Source organism: Vulpes lagopus, chromosome 8 (genome assembly GCF_018345385.1).
Source record: "Vulpes lagopus strain Blue_001 chromosome 8, ASM1834538v1, whole genome shotgun sequence".
In the NCBI taxonomy this organism is placed as follows: domain Eukaryota; kingdom Metazoa; phylum Chordata; class Mammalia; order Carnivora; family Canidae; genus Vulpes; species Vulpes lagopus.
Window position 1 is genome coordinate 16,421,271 of NC_054831.1, and position 18,338 is coordinate 16,439,608.

Consider the following 18,338-nt stretch of genomic DNA (forward strand, 5'->3'; position numbering starts at 1 on the left):
ACATTTTGATTGGCATTGACTGAGCAGAACATTCAGTGATTCTTCCTATTCACAGAAATGGCATATTTTTCCATTTATTGAAATTTATTTTTATTAAAGTTTTACTTTAATAAAAGTTATAGTTATATTTTAACTACACAAAAGCTATTTATAGATGAGTTATGTAGTATTTTGTTTTTTGCACAATAGCTTATGTTGTATATAAAATTATCTTTTTATTTCCTAAGTACATAATTTTATGTGTCCTTACCACTAATTCACTTTTTATAGATTTCAGAGTATAGTTTTGCACTTATCCTAAGTATTTTATTCTTTTTGATGCCTTGTAAACGGATTTCTTTAAAAGTTTCATTTTTTTTGTTACAAGTGTATAGAAAAACAACTGATTTTTTTTATATCATTCTTGTATCGCACAACCCCTGTGAACTCATTTATTAGTTATAACATTTTATTCATAGATTCTTTGGGATTTTCAATATAGGAGATCATGTCATCTGCAAATAAAGATACGTAATTTTATTTCTTCCTTTCCAATCTGGATCTCTATTTATTTTTCTTGCTGAATTACTCTGCTAGGACCTCTAATACAATGTTGAATAGAAATGGTGTGGAAAAAGAAAAAAGCCCTGACCCCGCCCCTCCTCAATGTAAGTAGCCTTGGATATATTCCCTTTGATAATAAAGACAATTCAACTAGCCAAAAAAAAAAAAAAAAGAGTGGACATTCATTTCCTTTTCCTGATCTTAGGGAGAAAATATCCATCTGTCTTTCATCAAGTATGTTAGGTCTGAATTTTTTGTTGTAGATGCCCTTTTTCATATTGAGGAAGTTACATTTTATTCCTGGTTTATTGAGTGTTCTTAGCATGAAAGGCAGTTGGGTTTTGATCATTTAAAAAAAGCCCCAAACATTCTGCTTTTAAAATGGATTTTTCAGTATTAAACCTTGCATTCGTGGGATAAATCCCACTTGTTCATGGTGTATAATTTTTTCTATATGTTGCTGGTTTTGGTTTGCTTGTATTTTGTTGAGGATTTTTATCTATATTCCTAAGCAATATCTGTAGTTTTCTTGTGATACTTTTGCCTGGTGTTAATATCTGGGATATACAGGCCTTATAAAAAAAGAGTTCAGAAGTATTCCCTTCCCCTTCTGTTTTTTTTTTTATTATTATTTTTTATTTATTTATGATAATCACACAGAGAGAGAGAGAGAGAGGCAGAGACACAGGCAGAGGGAGAAGCAGGCTCCATGCACCGAGAGTCCGACATGGGATTCAATCCCAGGTCTCCAGGAGCACGCCCTGGGCCTAAGGCAGGCGCCAAACTGCTGTGCCACACAGGGATCCCCCCTTCTGTTTTTTGAAAGTGTTTATTAAGGATTGGAATTCATTTTCCTTTTAATGCTTGGTAGAAATTCATCGGAGATACCATCTGAGTTTTGTTTTTTCTTTGTGTGCAGTTTTTAAATTGCTAATTTAATTTCTGTACTTGTTAGATATTTATTCAGACTTTCTGTTTATTTTTGGGTGAGTTTTGGTCATTTGTGTCTTTCTAGGAGTTTATCCGTTCCATTTAGGATGATCTGATTTGTTGGCATACAGCTGTTGAAAGTGTTCCCTTACAGTTCTTTTTATTTATGTGAAGCCAGTTGTAGTGTTCCCTCTTTTCATCACAGATTTTAGAAATCTGAGTCTCCTTTTTTCATAGGTGGTCTAGCTAAAGATTTGTCAGTGTTTTTGACCTTTTCAAAAAGCCAATGTATAGTTTTGTTGACTATATTTTTCTGTTCTCTCTTTCATTAATTCCCACTCTTATATTCATTATTTTCTTCCTTCTGCATATTTACGGATTAGTTTGCTCTTTTTTTTCCAGTGTCTTCAGGTGAAAGGTTATTTTTTGGGGGATATTTTTTCTTTTTTAATATAGGCTTTTACAGCTATAAATTTCCCTCTTAAGTAATGCTATAGCTGTATGACATATGTTTTGGTATGTTGTGTTTTCATTTATATCCAACTCCAAGTATTTTCTAATTTCCCTTGTCATTTATTTGACTCCTTGATTATTTAAGGGAATATGTTACTTTCCACGTGTATGTGAGTTTCCTGAGTTCTTCTGTTACTGATTTTTTTTTTCTGTTACTGATTTTTAATTTCATTCTGTTGTGATCAAAGAATTTACTTTGTATTATTTCTGTCCTTTTATTTTCATTGAGGTTTGTTTTATGATCCAGCATATGATCTATACTGGAGAATATTTTTTGTGTACTTTGGACATTGTAATTTTAACTCAAAATACTTTTTTGCCTTTTACTAAGGAAAGTGCCAGAATTAGGACTTATGGTAAACCTTTATATTGAAAGCAGAAATTCTCCCAGGGAGAGTTTGAGACCTTGACATAAGCAAACCTGTGACAAACAAGAAAGAAGCACTGACGTTGTCTAAGGATGTGTGTTTGTGAACCATATTTCAGGTTCCAAACACAGATAGGAAGGGCCATGAGATCAGCGACCCAACTATCGTTGACCCTGGAATTTGAACAAATAAACACAATGATCTTCTTTCACAAATTGCTAAGACAAGAAGTGCCTTCATAATGTTTGACCACTTTCTTTTTCACAAATTGGTTTCTGACCAAATGACCTCCAACTATAATGTCTCAGGAGTGGATTGGCTTGGTTTGGAGACTTATCTGGCTTATGCCTCCATGCATTCCCTATAGAACACTCTCTTGTACACTTAATAGGGACAAGGAAATCCAGGGCAAAACAGAAACACGTGAAAGAAGACTTTATGCATATAGACAAATAACAGCAAAAGAAAAATAAGCAGATGGAGAGTAATCAAGTTAATGGCAAAAATAATTTTCGAATGGTATTCTTGCAAAACAAAAAGCCCAAAGACATCATACAAAGACCCAGGTCTAACCTGAAAACTCATTAGAAAAGCAGCTAAAACCTAATGAAACTAGTCTGAGCTCAGCTGGTTATTGGGACTGTACTCACTGGCAGCAGATCTGAAGGACAAATGGAGTTAAGCACAAGGGGTCCAGGGAGTACATCTGTAGAGTGTTGCAAAGGAAGAGCTTCCACAGTTACTGTGATGAGACCTTCAGAATTTTCAAAGGACGAGGAGACCTCTGTTCCATGTGAAATAAAGAGAAGGCTGATTTACTGTTTACTACAGTGAGTTGAGACTACTGATCTTATAGAGAGTACTGGAGAGGTATGGAGTTCAGGACAACAGTATTCCAGAGGGGCAAGCAGTAGAAGCATGGTTGCTCAGGTCGTCTGTTGTTGGTTGAGTAGTACTCATCATCGGGATGCTTATTCGATTAAGTTGTTCCCGACTGGTCAATTTATGGAAACAAGGGGACAACTCTGGTTGGATAGCTAGCAAAAATAGGTTTGTGGAGGTGAGTTGAACAGAATTGTATTAAGCAAGTTTAAAACTGGATTTTTTGGGGGGTGCCTGAGTGGCTCAGTCAGTGAAGCATCTGCTTTCAACCCCAGTTGTGATCCTGGGGTCCTTGGATCGAGCCCCAAGTGGGGCTCCCTGTTCAGTGGGGGTCTGCTTCTCTCTCTCCCCTTGAGCCTCTCCACACTCATTTTCTCTCTCTCTCTGTGTCAAATAAAATATTAAAGAAAAACAAAAAAACCCCAAACCCTTGGATTTTATGGCTACTTGTTACCATGGCTACAATACAATCTTCTCCAAAGTTTGTGATTTTTTAATTGCAAGGAAGACATGAATGTTTGTGCTTTCATCTGATTTTACTGTTTAATTTCTTACGTGTTAATATATTTTTTTAACAATTCTCTCAATGTTTATTTAAACTTAATATAAATGCTCCAAATAACTTAATCTGTATCCATCCATCCATCTACATATAGGTTGCTTCCCTGAGACTAGACTAATTCTAAAGTTGATATGAAAAAAATAACCAATCGGGACTCCTGGTGGCTCAGTGGTTGAGTGTCTGCCTTTGGCTCAGGGCATGATCCTGGAGTCCTGGGATTGAGTCCCACATCAGGCTTCCTGAATGGGCCTGCTTTTCCCTCTGCCTATGTCTCTGCCTCTCTCTCTGTATCTCTCATGAATAAATAAATAAAATATTTAAAGAAAAAAAAACAAGAATATTGAGGAAAAGTCTAGAAAAGAAAAAAAAACTATACAAAGGGGGATTGACCCTATGATATTAAAACATATTAATAAAATCTCTTATTAAATGGTATATACGTATATTACATGTTACTATTGATTATTTTTTAAATGGTTACCAAAATTTTTATCTGTGTGTTTTTTTTTTTTAATCTGTGTTTTTAAACATGTATTTCTTCAAAGATGTATTGAGAGGGGGAGGGACAGAGAGAGAGAGGGAGAATCTTAAGGAGACTAGGCTGAGCATAGAGCCTGACCCAGGGCTTGATCCCATGACTCTGAGATCACAACCTGAGCTGAAACAAAGAGTTGGGTCACTTAACTGACTGCAATATCTGGGTGCCCTGGTTCCTTTTTTTTTTTTTTTTTTTTTTTAAAGATTTTATTTATTCGTGAGAGAGACAGAGAGAGGCAGAGACACAGGCAGAGGGAGAAGCAGGCTTCACGCAGAGAGCCTGACCTGTGACTCGATCCCAGGACTCCAGGATCAGGCCCTGGGCTGAGGGCGGCACTAAAACTGCTGAGCCACCCGGGCTGCCCAGGGTGCCCTGGTTCTTTTTTTTTTTTTTTTTTTTTTTTTTTTTTTTTTTTTGGGTGCCCTGGTTCTTATCCATTTTTCCCCCACTAACTTGAAATGTCACTGGTAATTATTGGCACCATTATTGGCACTCAGTCCTAATTTGTATTTTACTCTCATCAGGGTCTTCTATTCCATTAATTTCTTTTTTCAGATTTAGTAAGGCACAATTGACATGAAAAATCTCATATTTTTAAAGCTTACAATCTGATGAGGTTTTTGTTTGGATTTTATTTATTTATCTGAAAGAGTGTAAGAACAAGGGGCAGGGAGCAGGAGAAGCAGGCTCCCCACTGAGCAGGGAGCCTGATGTGGGGCTTGATCTTAGAACCCTAGGATCACGACCTGAGCTAAAGGCAGACGCTTAACCCACTGAACCACCCAGACACCCCCAATTTGATGAGTTTTAACTTATTTATATACCAACATAACATCACAATGAAGATAATGAGCGTATCCATTGCCCACTCAAAATTTACTTATGTCTCTTTCAGATCTCTTTCTACCTTTGTTCTCCTTTGTCCACAATAGGCAGCACACACTGGTCTGCTTTCTGTTACTAGAGATTAGCGTGCATCGTTTAGAATTTTCTATATTTAGAATCATATGATAGGGGATCCCTGGGTGGCTCAGCGGTTTAGCACCTGCCTTTTGGCCTAGGGCATGATCCTGGAGTCCTGAGATCGAGTCCCAGGTCGAGCACCCTGCATGGAGCCTGCTTCTCCCTCTGCCTGTTTGTCTGCCTCCCTCTCTTTGTGTGTGTCTCATGAATAAATAAAATCTTTTTTTTTTTTTTTTTTAAATAAAATCTTTAAAAAAAAAAAAATCATACCGAAAACAAGCCAGACTGAAAAAAAAAGGGGGGGGGTAATCTATCATATGATTCTTTTTTTTTTTTTTAATTTTATTTATTTATTCATGAGAGACACAGAGAGAGGCAGAGACAGAGGGAGAAGCAGGCTGCATGCAGGGAGCCCGATGTGGGACCCGATCCCGGGTCTCCAGGATCATGCCTTGGGCTGAAGGTGGCGCTAAACTGCTGAGCCACCCGGGCTGTCCTCAGTGTGATTTAAAAAAATTTTTTTTAATTTTAATCCCAGCATTTAGAAATCAAAGTGAAATAGATGTAGTTAAAAATCATTGATTTCTATCTACTTTCCAATGTTGAATGTTGGAATGACAGGATTCAGGTCTATATTGTTTATCTCCTGCGTTCCTCATCCCGTTTTAGCTTTTTCTTGATTGTGCCTTCTTCCTCCATGTCTTCCTACATTTTCTGATGGAAAAAACAGGGATCAGGGGAAAGGAATTAGGTAAGAGAATATTAAAAACTAGCATTATGAGTTCTGAAAATAAATTACAAGTTAAAAAGTGTTTGGATATGGATTGTATAGTAGTGGTTTCTTTTGACTTCCACAACCACATATATAGTTAACCTACTTTTTTGGGGGGAGAGAGTGCACACACAAGTTGGAGGGTTGCAGAGGGAGACAGAGTCTTGAGCAGTCTCCATGCTCAGTGCCTGGCGTCAAGCTCGATTTCATGACCCTGAAATCATGAGCTAAGTTAAAATCAAGAATCAGAGGCTTACCTGACTAAGCTCTCCAGGTGCCCCTGTAGTGAATTTATCTTTATAGCCATTTCTCTTCTGTATTTAACCTGGCAGACAGAATAAGCGCGTGCGCGCTCTCTCTCTCTCTCTCTCTCTCTCTCTCTCACACACACACACACACACACACTGCATCTGGCATGTATCAGGTACTGATGATCATGATGGAGATGATATTTGCAAACATACAGTTCTGTTCTCTGTACGAGGGGTACAGTTCTCACTGTTTTGGGTCTATACAGTTGCGTTCTCTCAACACTGTGAGTTAGGTGCTTTCACTGACCCCACTTTCACATGAGGAAACCAAGGCACAAAGAGCAGTAGCTCTCTGAGTTTCACAGGCTAGTAAGTGGAAGACACAAGATTTGAACTCAGGCATTGGCTCCAGGGTCTGTCGTCAGGGTTGAACTGCTTAAAGTCTCTGATGGTTTTTCATCACTTACTTAATCTTTCTTAGGGCGAGTTCTGTAGGATACTATAATTGCCCAGAAGGACCATAAATGTTTGTTCAGTGAGGTTAGAAGTAAAGAGTGGGAGGAATCTGTGGTTAAATACATCGGAGGTAAATATGTTTCTTTAGCAGCCTGAGGTGCATATGTACATTGTGAGTCTCTAGACAGGCTTTATAATATGCAGAGTGGACTCCACTTTTTTGATTGTGGAACCTTTTTCACACCTCCTCACAACCTATCAAGGGACCAGTGTTTTTGAAGAATATACCCTGGGTGACCCTGACCCACAGAAGAAAGTCCAAACTCTGTTCCTTGACTTAGGAGGACGTTCAGATTTGGTCCCTGCCTGTCTTTGGCCTGTACTTACACCATCTTCTATCCCTCTTCAATGTCCTTGCCCTCCCCATCCCCAGATTGCTGCTCATCTCCTGCATATTGCTGCCTCTGCCTGGAGTGTCACTCATTCCTCTGCCCCAGTGTTTCTGCTTGGCAGACTGCTCCTTCAAGCATCAGCTTCTTCTGTCAATGTTCCTTGACTCCCTAGGCATATTCAGACATGGTTCCTGTGAATTTCCTGTGTCGGCTTATTCATGGCACTGTTTAGAGTTTATGGCGAGGGTACATTTAACTATAGTGAATCTGTTCGTCTGCATCTTTAGCATCTTCACCAGGACTGTCTAATAATAGGGATTTGTAATAGGTATTTCTGTTAGCTAAAAAGGGCAAATATAGTTTAAAAAATGTTTTGTTGTCCTTCTGTAGACTATCCTAATGATGATGATACAAAATAATTATTTTGATGATTAAAATACTTTATTCAAAGGCAAACTGAATGTTATTAATTTGTAGTTGTTTTTAGTTTGACTTTTATCTCTTCACTATTTTGTTTTTAAAGATTTTATTTATTAGAGAGCACATGTGAGCGAGCACGAGCAGGGATGTGAGGAGAGAGATGGAGAGGGAGAAGCAGACTCTCCACTCAGCAGGAAGCCTGATGCAGGGCTCCTCCCAGGACCGTGAGATCCTCACTTGAGCCAAAGGCAGACACTTAACTGACCCAGGCACCCCTCTTTTCACTATTTTTTATTAATTTTGGATATTTTGGTAATGTCAAAAAGAGATGAGTCATGTCTCTCAAAAGAGACAACTGGAGCCTTTTGTTGCTATATGGCTGCGATCATACCCCTGAAGTACTTGTTTGCATCCTCCAGCCTTTTCATTGTGCTCTGTGAATACAAATATGATTCAAAAGTCTCTTGTTTCTTTCCAAAGGCATGCCATTTATCAGCAGAACAAAGAAAACTTCCAGGATGAGTGCACTAAGCTTTTGGTTGGCAATATTGTTATAACCAGATACAACAATCGTACCTATCGTATTGATGATGTGGACTGGAATAAGACACCAAAAGATAGCTTCACAATGTCTGATGGAAAGGAGATCACATTTTTGGAATACTACAGGTGGAAAGTAGAGACTGGGCTTGGGCCTTCGGGTGGGTGTGGGATGTAGTCTGCCATTCTCTAGCAGAATGTTGAGTTCCATAGTAGCCTACAGTGGGACACTTTTACGATAATAGATTGGTAATGCTGTCAAGATTGAATGAACTTGTTTGTGGGATTTGACTTAAAGTTTCATTTAGTAATTTTGGAAATTACTTTATAAATTAATACCAAGGTTTTGAATTATATTTCTTTTGTTGATTTAAGTAGAAGTCTGGTTGGAGAGATTAAGTTCAAATCCCTAATCACTTGACTATCATTTTGCCTTTTCAGTTGCCCAAGCCTTTCAACCTGATGCAGTTTTTTAAGATTGATTTATTTGAGGGTGAAGGGAGTGCAGAGGAGCAGGGGGAGGGGCAGAGAGAGAGAGAATCCCAAGCAGACTTTGTGAAGCCTGATTTGGTGCTCGATCTCACAATCCTGAGATCATGACCTGAGTTGAAATCAAGAGTTGGATGCTTAACTGAGCCACTCAAGCGCCCCCAACCTGTTGTGGTTTTAAGCAAAATTTTCTCTGGACTGTTAGATGATTTCTCCTCCATTTAGTGATGCTGTTTCTGAAATGCTTTCCTGCTTCTGCCTCTGTCCTGGTCTAGCAAAAACTATGGAATCACAATTAAGGAAGAGGACCAACCACTGCTGATCCACAGGCCCAGCGAGAGACAGAACCAAGGGATGGTGAGTTGGCGGGGGGAGGGGTAATTAGATTTGTACTTGTAGCTTAAGTTCTTCATCTGTGGTGCTGGGAGCCATGAAGCAGAGTTACAGTGTGGTTGGGGAAAACTGTGCAGGATTGTCTCTAGCCAGAGGTGCCACTTAACATGGTAGCATTTGTTTTTTTTTTTAGATTTCATTTATTTATTCATGATGTGGGGGGGGGCAGAAACACAGCCAGAGGGAGAAGCAGGCTCCATGCAGGGAGCCCGACCTGGGACTCGATCCCAGGTCTCCAGGATCATGACCCGGGCTAAAGGCAGGCGCTGAACCGCTGAGCCACCCAGGGATCCCCAGGATTTGCTTTTGAAATCCCCATAATGAGGAGCTAAGTATCCATATAAGCAAGTCAGGTTAAGGAATAAAGAGAATTATTTTCTGCTAAGATTAAAACACTAGATCCGTTAGGGAAGAGAGACATTTAACCGGGCCAGGAGCCAGGGGAAAGTGCCTTGACAACAACTCTTCTGTCTTAAATGAGTATGGCTGAAAATCACCCAGCTAAGATAAGATCTGGAGGCCTTAGCTTGTCTGGAGGTCTAAGAGGACAGTTATTATTTTTCCTAGTTTTTCCCCTTTTTTTTGACCATTTCAACATTTTCCTTTTACTTAATATAACAAGCTTATAATATTGTGACTGAGGGGAAAAGGTTAAAATACTTGCAGTATTTCACTGCCTTCTTTTCTGAGGTTTTATGTTCCCTAGTGTACCAATTATGTCCCCGCAGGCCCAGCCCTGGGCATGGCATGTCTTGTCAGGTCAGGAGAACAAGACCATCTTTGGTGCTTTATTTTTCCTCCCCGTTCTCTCTTCAAAGCTGCTAAAAGGTGAAATCCTGCTGCTGCCTGAGCTTTCATTCATGACTGGAATCCCTGAGAAGATGAAGAAGGACTTCAGAGCCATGAAGGTGAGAAATGCCTGTGTTGAATGGAAGGCCTTTTCACTAACAGCTTGAGCTAGACCTGGGCAGGCTTGTGTTATCACCTGGGCAGGTCTGTTCTTCCAGGCTCCAGTTGTCTCTAAAACATGCCCTGTGTCCTTTCCCATTCACTGTGAAGAAGCTGATCAGAGCCTCCCTTTGGAAGATTGTCGGCACAGTAGAGTGACTGAATTATAAGGGAAAAGGAAACAAGTAATTGTCTTCACCCTTATTAGATAGATGACTGTAAACTGGTCATATGATCACAAGTGAGGTTCTTTGAGAGCCTTGAGTTTTTCTAGCATTCTTACAAGCCTTCAGTCTATTTAAAGGGGTGAGGAGATAATGTAGCAAAAAAGTAATTAATAAGTCAGAGACTGAGGTAAAAGGATAGAAGTTTATCTCATGGGGTGTGGAGTGTCCAGGAGATGTTGGGCTTGGTCCCCATAGGAAATGTCTGAGAAGCGCAGACGTGGGCAGCAGCACGAATCTGGAGCCGGAGCCCTTCACCTCCACTCTGTCTGCAGCACTTGGGGCTTTCCACACTTGAGCTTCTGTGCTTCCTCACTCTCCTAGAGCATGTCTGTTACCCTTGGACCCATGCCTGTCTCCGCTGCCACAGACTATTTTCAGAACATCATAAAGAGCCTGAAGTGAAGCTTAGCATTCCTGTAAGAGATTTCTTTCATGTTTACCTTCGTCCCTTTTCCATTTAACATGTAGGTCAAGGCTCCTTCCTTACAACACTCAATCACCTAATGACTTTATGATCACAGGGCTATCTGTACAGCCCCGTAGACTGGCGGTAATGACTGCCTCACAGGGAACAATAACTGTATAGTTCTGTAGTCCCAGAAGAATAAAGAACTCACATACGTGATTCAGAATCTTCATATACACATTTAAGTATTCATTTAACAATAACATTAAAAAGCATATATTATAGACCAAGCACTGGACAGAAAAGAGTCTTAGGATGACATTAGATACAGTAGTAGTAGGACATGAAATAGAAGAGTGGATGTGGTTTTCCATTCTGTTATGTTTGGCTCTGTGCCTAGTACAGGACATTTTTTCCCCCTATTTTTTCCAAATAATAAATTGGTGTAATCAAGCTCCCTTTTCTCCTGTTTCATAGACTTTCTTAGGTTTTTTTTTTTTTTTTTAAGTTTTTATTTATTGGGGCACCTGGGTGGCTCAGTGGTTGAGTGTCTATCTTTGGCTCAGGTCGTGATCCCTGGGGTCCTGGGATCAAGTCCCGCATCAGGCTCCCTACAGGAAACCTGCTTCTCTCTCTGCTTATGTCTCTGCCTCTCTCACTATGTGTCTCTCATGAAGAAATAAATAAAAAGCTTAAAAAAAATTAAAGGGACACCTGGGTGGCTCAGTGGTTGAGCGACAGCCTTTCGGCTCAGGGCGTGATCCGAGTCCCAGGATGGAGTCCCACATCAGGCTCCCTGCATGGGGCCTACTTCTCCTCTCTTTGCCTGTGTCTCTCGTGAATAAATACATTTTTTTTAAATAAAAGTTTTGATTTATTTATTTGAGAGAGGGGGAGGGGCAGAAGGAGAGGGAGAAGCAGACACCCTGCTGAGCAGGGGAGCCCCATGTGGGGCTGGATCCCAGGACCCTGGTGGGATCAGGACCTGAGCCAAAGGGAGACACTTAACTGACTGTGCCACCCAGGTGCCCCCGAATTTCTTGGGAATTTTAAATTCAGAACATAGTTTTAAGAAAGAGATAAGATTTAGCTGTAATGTGGGTGAAAAAAACAACATTTCAATTCTTTTATGATTAAATTTTTAAGCATATATTTCACATTCCTGAGTCATGTTTATTAAAATCTTTGGAGGTATTTGAAAATGTCTATAGATTTCAGTGGAAAAGAGGTTTTCTTTTGGAAATGTTTTAGTTATATTGGGGTTTAACTTCGTATTGGAGATACTAATACTTTTATTATCTCCATTTTAAATCTATTTAGGATCTGACCCAGCAGATTAACCTGAGCCCCAAACAGCACCATAATGCTTTGGAATGCTTGCTGCAGAGAATTTCAAAGAATGAGACAGCCAGCAATGAACTGGCACGCTGGGGACTCTATCTGCAGAAGGATGTACATAAGGTAAACTGGATGTGGCCAAGTAGGAAACCGTGGTGACCAGCTATTTTCAGAGCTTAGTGAAAGTAGGTGATAGCTTCCTGTCTTGTCTTTATTTTGGACTTTTTTTTGGGGTGAGGAGGCCCTAGTCATAATATTTAAATTTCCTTCTCCTAATTGATTAGTATCTCTTAAAGATTTTTCTTCTGTATTTTGCAGGGTTAAAGATTTTTCTTCTGTATTTTGCAGGGATATGAGCTGTTAATTTTTAATCAAATAGATAGCAGAAGGAATATCAACTTAAAATTTACCTCATTATTGGGGTGCTTGGGTGCCTCAGTTGGTTAAGCATCTGACTCTTGATTTTGGCTCAGGTCATGATCTCAGGGTTGTGAAGTCAAGTTGCGCTGTTGAGCTCTGCACTCATTGGGAATTCTTATTTATTTATTTATTTATTTATTTATTCATTCATTCATTCATTCATTCTCATGGAATTCTGCTTGACATTCCTCCTCCTCTTCTACCCATCCTGATGCTCACATGCACTCTCCTGACCACCTAAAAAAATATATAAATTTTTTAAAACTTTTACCTCATGTTCAGTTTTCCAATCTAAATAATTTCTAAGGTTTTGTATGTTTGGTATTTTTCTTTCCCAATAACTAGTGATTCTTTGAATACACTACTGTCATTCTTTCTGTAAGCATAGAGTATCAGACTTACACCATCTAATTTTCCTGTGGCCCTTTCTGCCTGCATTTTGTCTGAGTCTGCTAGGTTGTATTTTGTGTGGTGTAACCCATGGGACAGAGGCAGTATGAGATGGTGGTGGAGTCCTTCGCCTCTGGTGTCCACTTATTGGCTTTGAATCTCAGCTCAGCCAGTTGCCATCTTAGTTACTTTGAGCAAATTGCTTAGCATCTCTTAGTTTATCTGTAAAATGAGGATAATAGTTGAGTGATAAGAATTTAAATGGTAGCATCTTTAGCATAATACGTGACATATAGCAAGTGCTCAGTAAACATTAGCTATCACTACTTTTCACCTTTCTTTTGAGGTTATACTAAAATAATTCTGTCTTTTCTCTAGTTCCTTGCACTCTGAATTGACTCCTTGTTAACTTTTTTTTAATAAAAATAATGGATAGTTAATAAGGAAAATGTTGAAACCTTACAAAAAAGCATAGAGGGGCACCTGGGTGGTTCACTGGTTGAGTGTCTGCCTTTAGCCCAGATCGTCATCCTGGGGTCCTGCGATTGAGTCCCACATCAGGCTCCCTACAGGGATAAGGAGCCTGCTTCTCCCTCTGCCTAGGTCACTGCCTTTCTCTATCTCTTATGAATAAATAAAAAGTAAAAACAAACAAACAAACAAAAAACAAAGAAATAAAAATACAGTAATTTAATGATCCAAAGATGATATCTTAGTGATTTATTTTAGATATATATGAAAAATATTTCAGTGTATTTCATTCCCCCACACATTTTTCCTGTAAAAATAAATCTTTTCCTTACAAGGCTGTGATTAGGGATCCCTGGGTGGCGCAGCGGTTTGGCGCTTGCCTTTGGCCCAGGGCGCGATCCTGGAGACCCGGGATCGAATCCCACGTCAGGCTCCCGGTGCATGGAGCCTGCTTCTCCCTCCGCCTGTGTCTCTGCCTCTCTCTCTCTCTCTCTGTGACTATCATAAATAAATAAAAAATTAAAAAATAAATAAATAAATAAATAAATACAAGGCTGTGATTATATCCTATATGGGTTTGCATTTATTTAATGTTATACTTTAAACATGAGTTTTTGTTAGTAAATGTTAACTTGAAAATGTAGAAAACATAAGCCAAAGAAGAAAAGAAAGTTCATCTATTTCAGAACAACCACTGTTAACATTTTTGTACATACTCTTCAGTAGATTTGTGTGTGTGTGTGTGTGTACATGTGCATGCTTGCATGCTTATGCATACTCACACAGCATGTGTTCATATGGTTTCCTTTTCCCCCCCTCAATATATTTAGAATGGTTTTCCATGTCATTTAATATCTTTCAAAATATTTTAATGGCTTCCATTCAGATAGTTTATTAACATTTTTCTATTCCTTCACATTAAAAATTGAATTTAGTATTTTTTTTTATTAGAAACAGTTATTCAGTGAACAGCCTTAGTAACTAGGTCTTTGTAATGTTTATTTTCATAGTCAGATTTATGGAAGTGGAATTTTTAGGGCAGGGGACATTTATATTTTTAGGACTTTTATTCTTATTGGTCAGTTGCCTTCTAGAAAGGCTCAAAAATTTTTTACTTCATATCATGAGTTGGATTCCTTACACTATTGCTAATGTGGGCATTGTTATTTATGTTTATAAGCTCATTAAATTTTTTGGGGTCATATAAGTTTTTTTTTTTTAAGATTTATTTATTTAAGAGAATGGGGGAGAGAGAGAGCTAGCATGTGCCTGTGCAAAAGTGAGGGGAGGGGCAGAAGGGAGGGAGAAAATCTCAAGTAGACTGCCTGCTGAGCACTGAACCTGACGTGGGACTTGATCTCACAACCCTAAGATCATGACCTGAGCCAAAATCAAGTGTTGGATGCTTAACCGATTGAGCCAGCCAGTGCCACAGTGTTATTTTTTAATAAACAAATGGTAGAAATCATAGAAAGTAAAAATCCCCTATAATTGCACATCCCCAGAAATAATCACTACTAAGTATAGACTCATTCAGTTTTTATGATAGGTATATTACTATTTATTTTTTGTAAAAACGGCATCATATTACGTGTAGTTAGAAGGTGGTTTTAAGGGACACCTGGGTGGCTCAGTGTTGAGCATCTGCTTTTGGCTCAGGGCGTGATCCCGTAGTCCCAGGATCAAGTCCCACATCAGGTTCCTGCATGGAACCTGCTTCTCCCTTTGCCTATCTCCCGCCTCTCTCTGTGTGTGTGTCTCATGAATAAATAAATAAAATCTTTAAAAAAAAGTGGTTTTAATGATTGCAAAATAGTCCATCATGTTGTTATATCATCGACTTTACTATCTTCCTATTTTTGCATATTTAGATTTGAGTGACTTATTCCTAACTTTAATTTATTCTTTTGTTATGCCTTTTCTTTCTGTTTTGTTTTTTTTTTTTTTTAAGATTTTATTTATTCATGAGAGACACACACACAGAGAGGCACAGACACAGGCAGAGGGAGAAGCAGGCTCCATGCAGGGAGCCCGATGTGGGACTCAATCCCGGGTCTCCAGGATCACATCCTAGGTGGAAGGCAGGCACTAAACCTCTAAGCCACCTAGGGATTCCCTGGTTTTTCTTTTTAAGGTATAGTTTATGTTCAGCCTTCTTAAGAAATTTTACTTTTAGTTTTTTACTTTAAATTGGTCCCTTAAAATATTATTTTCTTATTTATCTTGAAATTATAGTTGTTTTACAGACATTCTCTACTTCTAAAGAAGCAATGCTTTCTAATCCCTTCCTTGGGAGACATTGTTGGAAGCTTCAGTAATTAAAGAGCCATGCCTATAAAAATTTTACCTATATTTGTCCAGAGTTTTATTGGCCTGGACTCACGGCTAGGAGTTTCATTTTGTGCCATTCTTAGAAGTTATAACAGGGACAGGTTTACATAGTGGAGTTGACCAGACCCAAGACAGTGTCATTGTTCTTTCCTAAATTGTGTTTGTAGATGGCTCATGTCAGGTGTAACTTTGTTTTCTATTTAGATCGAAGGACGTGTTCTGCCAATGGAAAGAATTAACTTAAGAAATACTTCATTTATCACATCTCAGGAACTAAACTGGATTAAGGAAGTAACCAGAGACCTTTCCATCTTGACTGTAAGTGACTTTTGAAGTGGTGAAGAGAAGACCAGTATTCCAATAAGTATGGAAATTAGGGTGCAGGAATGACTCAGTATCTTCTTTTTGAGAGTACCAACTGAATTCCCATCCTGAATTATCTACTAAACAGGGTTCCTTTAAATAGAGCAAACTGATGAGTTTTTAGAGGTAAGAACTTCGGTTGGCCATAGACTTAGGAAAAGGAAATAGGTTGCTATGGTAATTCATATTGTGCCAACCTATTACCCACTCTCCCTTTTATCTTCCTTTATCTTCCCCCGCTTTTCCCTGGGGGTTCCTGGAAGATGTTTTTATCCATGAAGTATAATTTAAATAGTACCCCCACCCAGGGAACTAAAGAACAGAATGATATATAATTATTTTTAAATGTTTTTGGCTAACCTGGTCTTTTTGGCCATGCATAAAGTACACACATCTGTTTCTCAAACTTTTTATTGAAATATGTTTAAAGAAAAAGTATACTTAAAAGAATTTTCAAAGGTTTATAGACCTGTGGAATCCAGTCAAGGGTTAAAAAAGATAACTTTGGGCAGCCCCGGTGGCTCAGCGGTTTAGCGCCGCCTGCAGCCCAGGGCGTGATCCTGGAGACCCTGGATCGAGTCCCATGTCAGGCTCTCTGCGTGGAGCCTGCTTCTCCCTCCGCCTGTGTCTCTGCCTCTCTCTCTCTCTCTCTCTCTCTCTGTGTGTGTCTATGAATAAATAAAAAATCTTAAAAAAAAAAAAGACAACTTTAAAAAAAATAAAAATAAAAAAGATAACTTTACTAATGCCCTATAAGCCATCCCTCCTGCTCCTCCTTACTATCTACCTCTCACCTTTAAAAACTGCAAGAGTAACTAATCGCTTTCCTCATTTTAACAGGATAGATTCTTTTGTTTTTTGTACTTGATTTATACATGAAACCATATGGCATATATTCTATTATGTCTGGCTTCATTTCTTCAGCCTTGCATTGGTGGGCATATTTTTAGGTATGGTTGTAGGTCTTTCATTCTCATTGCTGCATAGTATTCCACTGTGAGAGTATTCCCCAGTTTACTTATCACATACATCTGTGTTAGCTACAGGAATTAAATCAGAAAGGACTCAAAGCTAAAAGCAATTTATTCTCTACAATAATACCTCCTGGGTTTGGTTTTGGAGTGTCTAAGCTGTGGGAAGTGCTAAAAATAGCTTGTGGTTATTCCTAGGTCCCCATGCATTTCTGGGCACTGTTTTACCCAAAGAGAGCAATGGATCAGGCCAGAGAACTGGTTAACATGTTGGAGAAGATAGCTGGCCCCATTGGTATGCGCATGAGCCCACCAGCCTGGGTTGAACTAAAGGATGATCGAATAGAGACCTACGTCAGAACCATTCAGTCCATGCTAGGAGTTGAGGTAATAAATTAATTTGAGTATATTTTAAAATGTTTTAAAATACTTGAATACTTGATTTTAAATTATTTTGGTTATCAGTATGCTTATGATGCCTGAGAAACCTGTGTCTTACATACACATTAAATATTGAACTAGATATAAGTAGTCCTTATGCCCCTTGATTTGTTCTGCTTCTCTCATTCTTTTGCTTGCAGCCTCACTCACTCTGGTGTTTTTTCATGTAATTAACAGAGAGAGTAGCTGACTTAACTTTAGTTCGTTATCTATATAGAACATGTTGTGCTCAGAAAGCAACTTTCTGGGCCTGGTGCCATTTTGCACGATTCAGTACTGAGCTGTCACAGTCTGGTCTGGCTTAAGATTTGAATTGTGCTGGTGATGAACTTGGCATCTGGCCCATCAGCCCAGTCCTGACAGCTGATCAGGACCCCTGGAGCTAAGCAGGTCATGGGACTCATAACTCAGTAGTTCAGGCCTGTAGTTCTTACCTGTGCGCAAAACAGAGAAAGAAGCTTCAGGAAGGCACAAAAGCAGAGGAAAAGTTTTTGGAAGTAATTAGTCCTTTGACTTGAAGGATCCATTCTTGTGGGATGAGTACTAGAGTGAGATCTTCTTAGGATCTCTCTGATCCTTGACTCTGGGTTATCACCCATAGCACCACCGTCGTGTTCTGTCTCTCTTAGTAATTTCCTCCTGGTTTCCCGGGCTTGTAGTCTGCCATGGCCTCTCCCTGGGCCTGATCATTGATAATTTTGCTGTGCTTTCAAAAGAACAACGCAGTGTAGTACATCAGTGCCCCCATCTCCCCACTTGCCATGTTCTTTTAGGAGAGTGTACTGCCATCAGTTTTCCTGCAGCATGGATATGAGGCTTATTCATCACATTTACCAAACTTAATTCATATTGGTCTTGTCTCTGTTGTCTTTAGGGCATACTGCTTTATTATTTGTTAGGGGTCATAGACTCAGATGTCTGCGGGAATCAGGTGAATAACACAAACAACTGAAGTGGGCTAGGAGGGGACCTAGTGAACTAAAGAGAGTAAACCACATGACTGCAGATGAAAGCACACCA

General features: G+C 39.2%; 1 protein-coding gene across 2 annotated transcripts in view; it reads left to right on the forward strand.

Moving 5' to 3' along the window:
* The window catches only part of PIWIL2 (piwi like RNA-mediated gene silencing 2), a 77,454-nt gene that overhangs the window by 12,745 nt on the left and 46,371 nt on the right, over positions 1-18,338 (forward strand). For both annotated transcript variants that reach the window (XM_041767052.1, XM_041767053.1), the window contains exons 10-15: positions 8,071-8,259; positions 8,895-8,976; positions 9,831-9,920; positions 11,914-12,054; positions 15,748-15,861; positions 17,076-17,264. In XM_041767052.1, the coding sequence (XP_041622986.1) occupies positions 8,071-8,259; positions 8,895-8,976; positions 9,831-9,920; positions 11,914-12,054; positions 15,748-15,861; positions 17,076-17,264 (805 nt within the window). The remainder of the gene's footprint in view (positions 1-8,070; positions 8,260-8,894; positions 8,977-9,830; positions 9,921-11,913; positions 12,055-15,747; positions 15,862-17,075; positions 17,265-18,338) is intronic.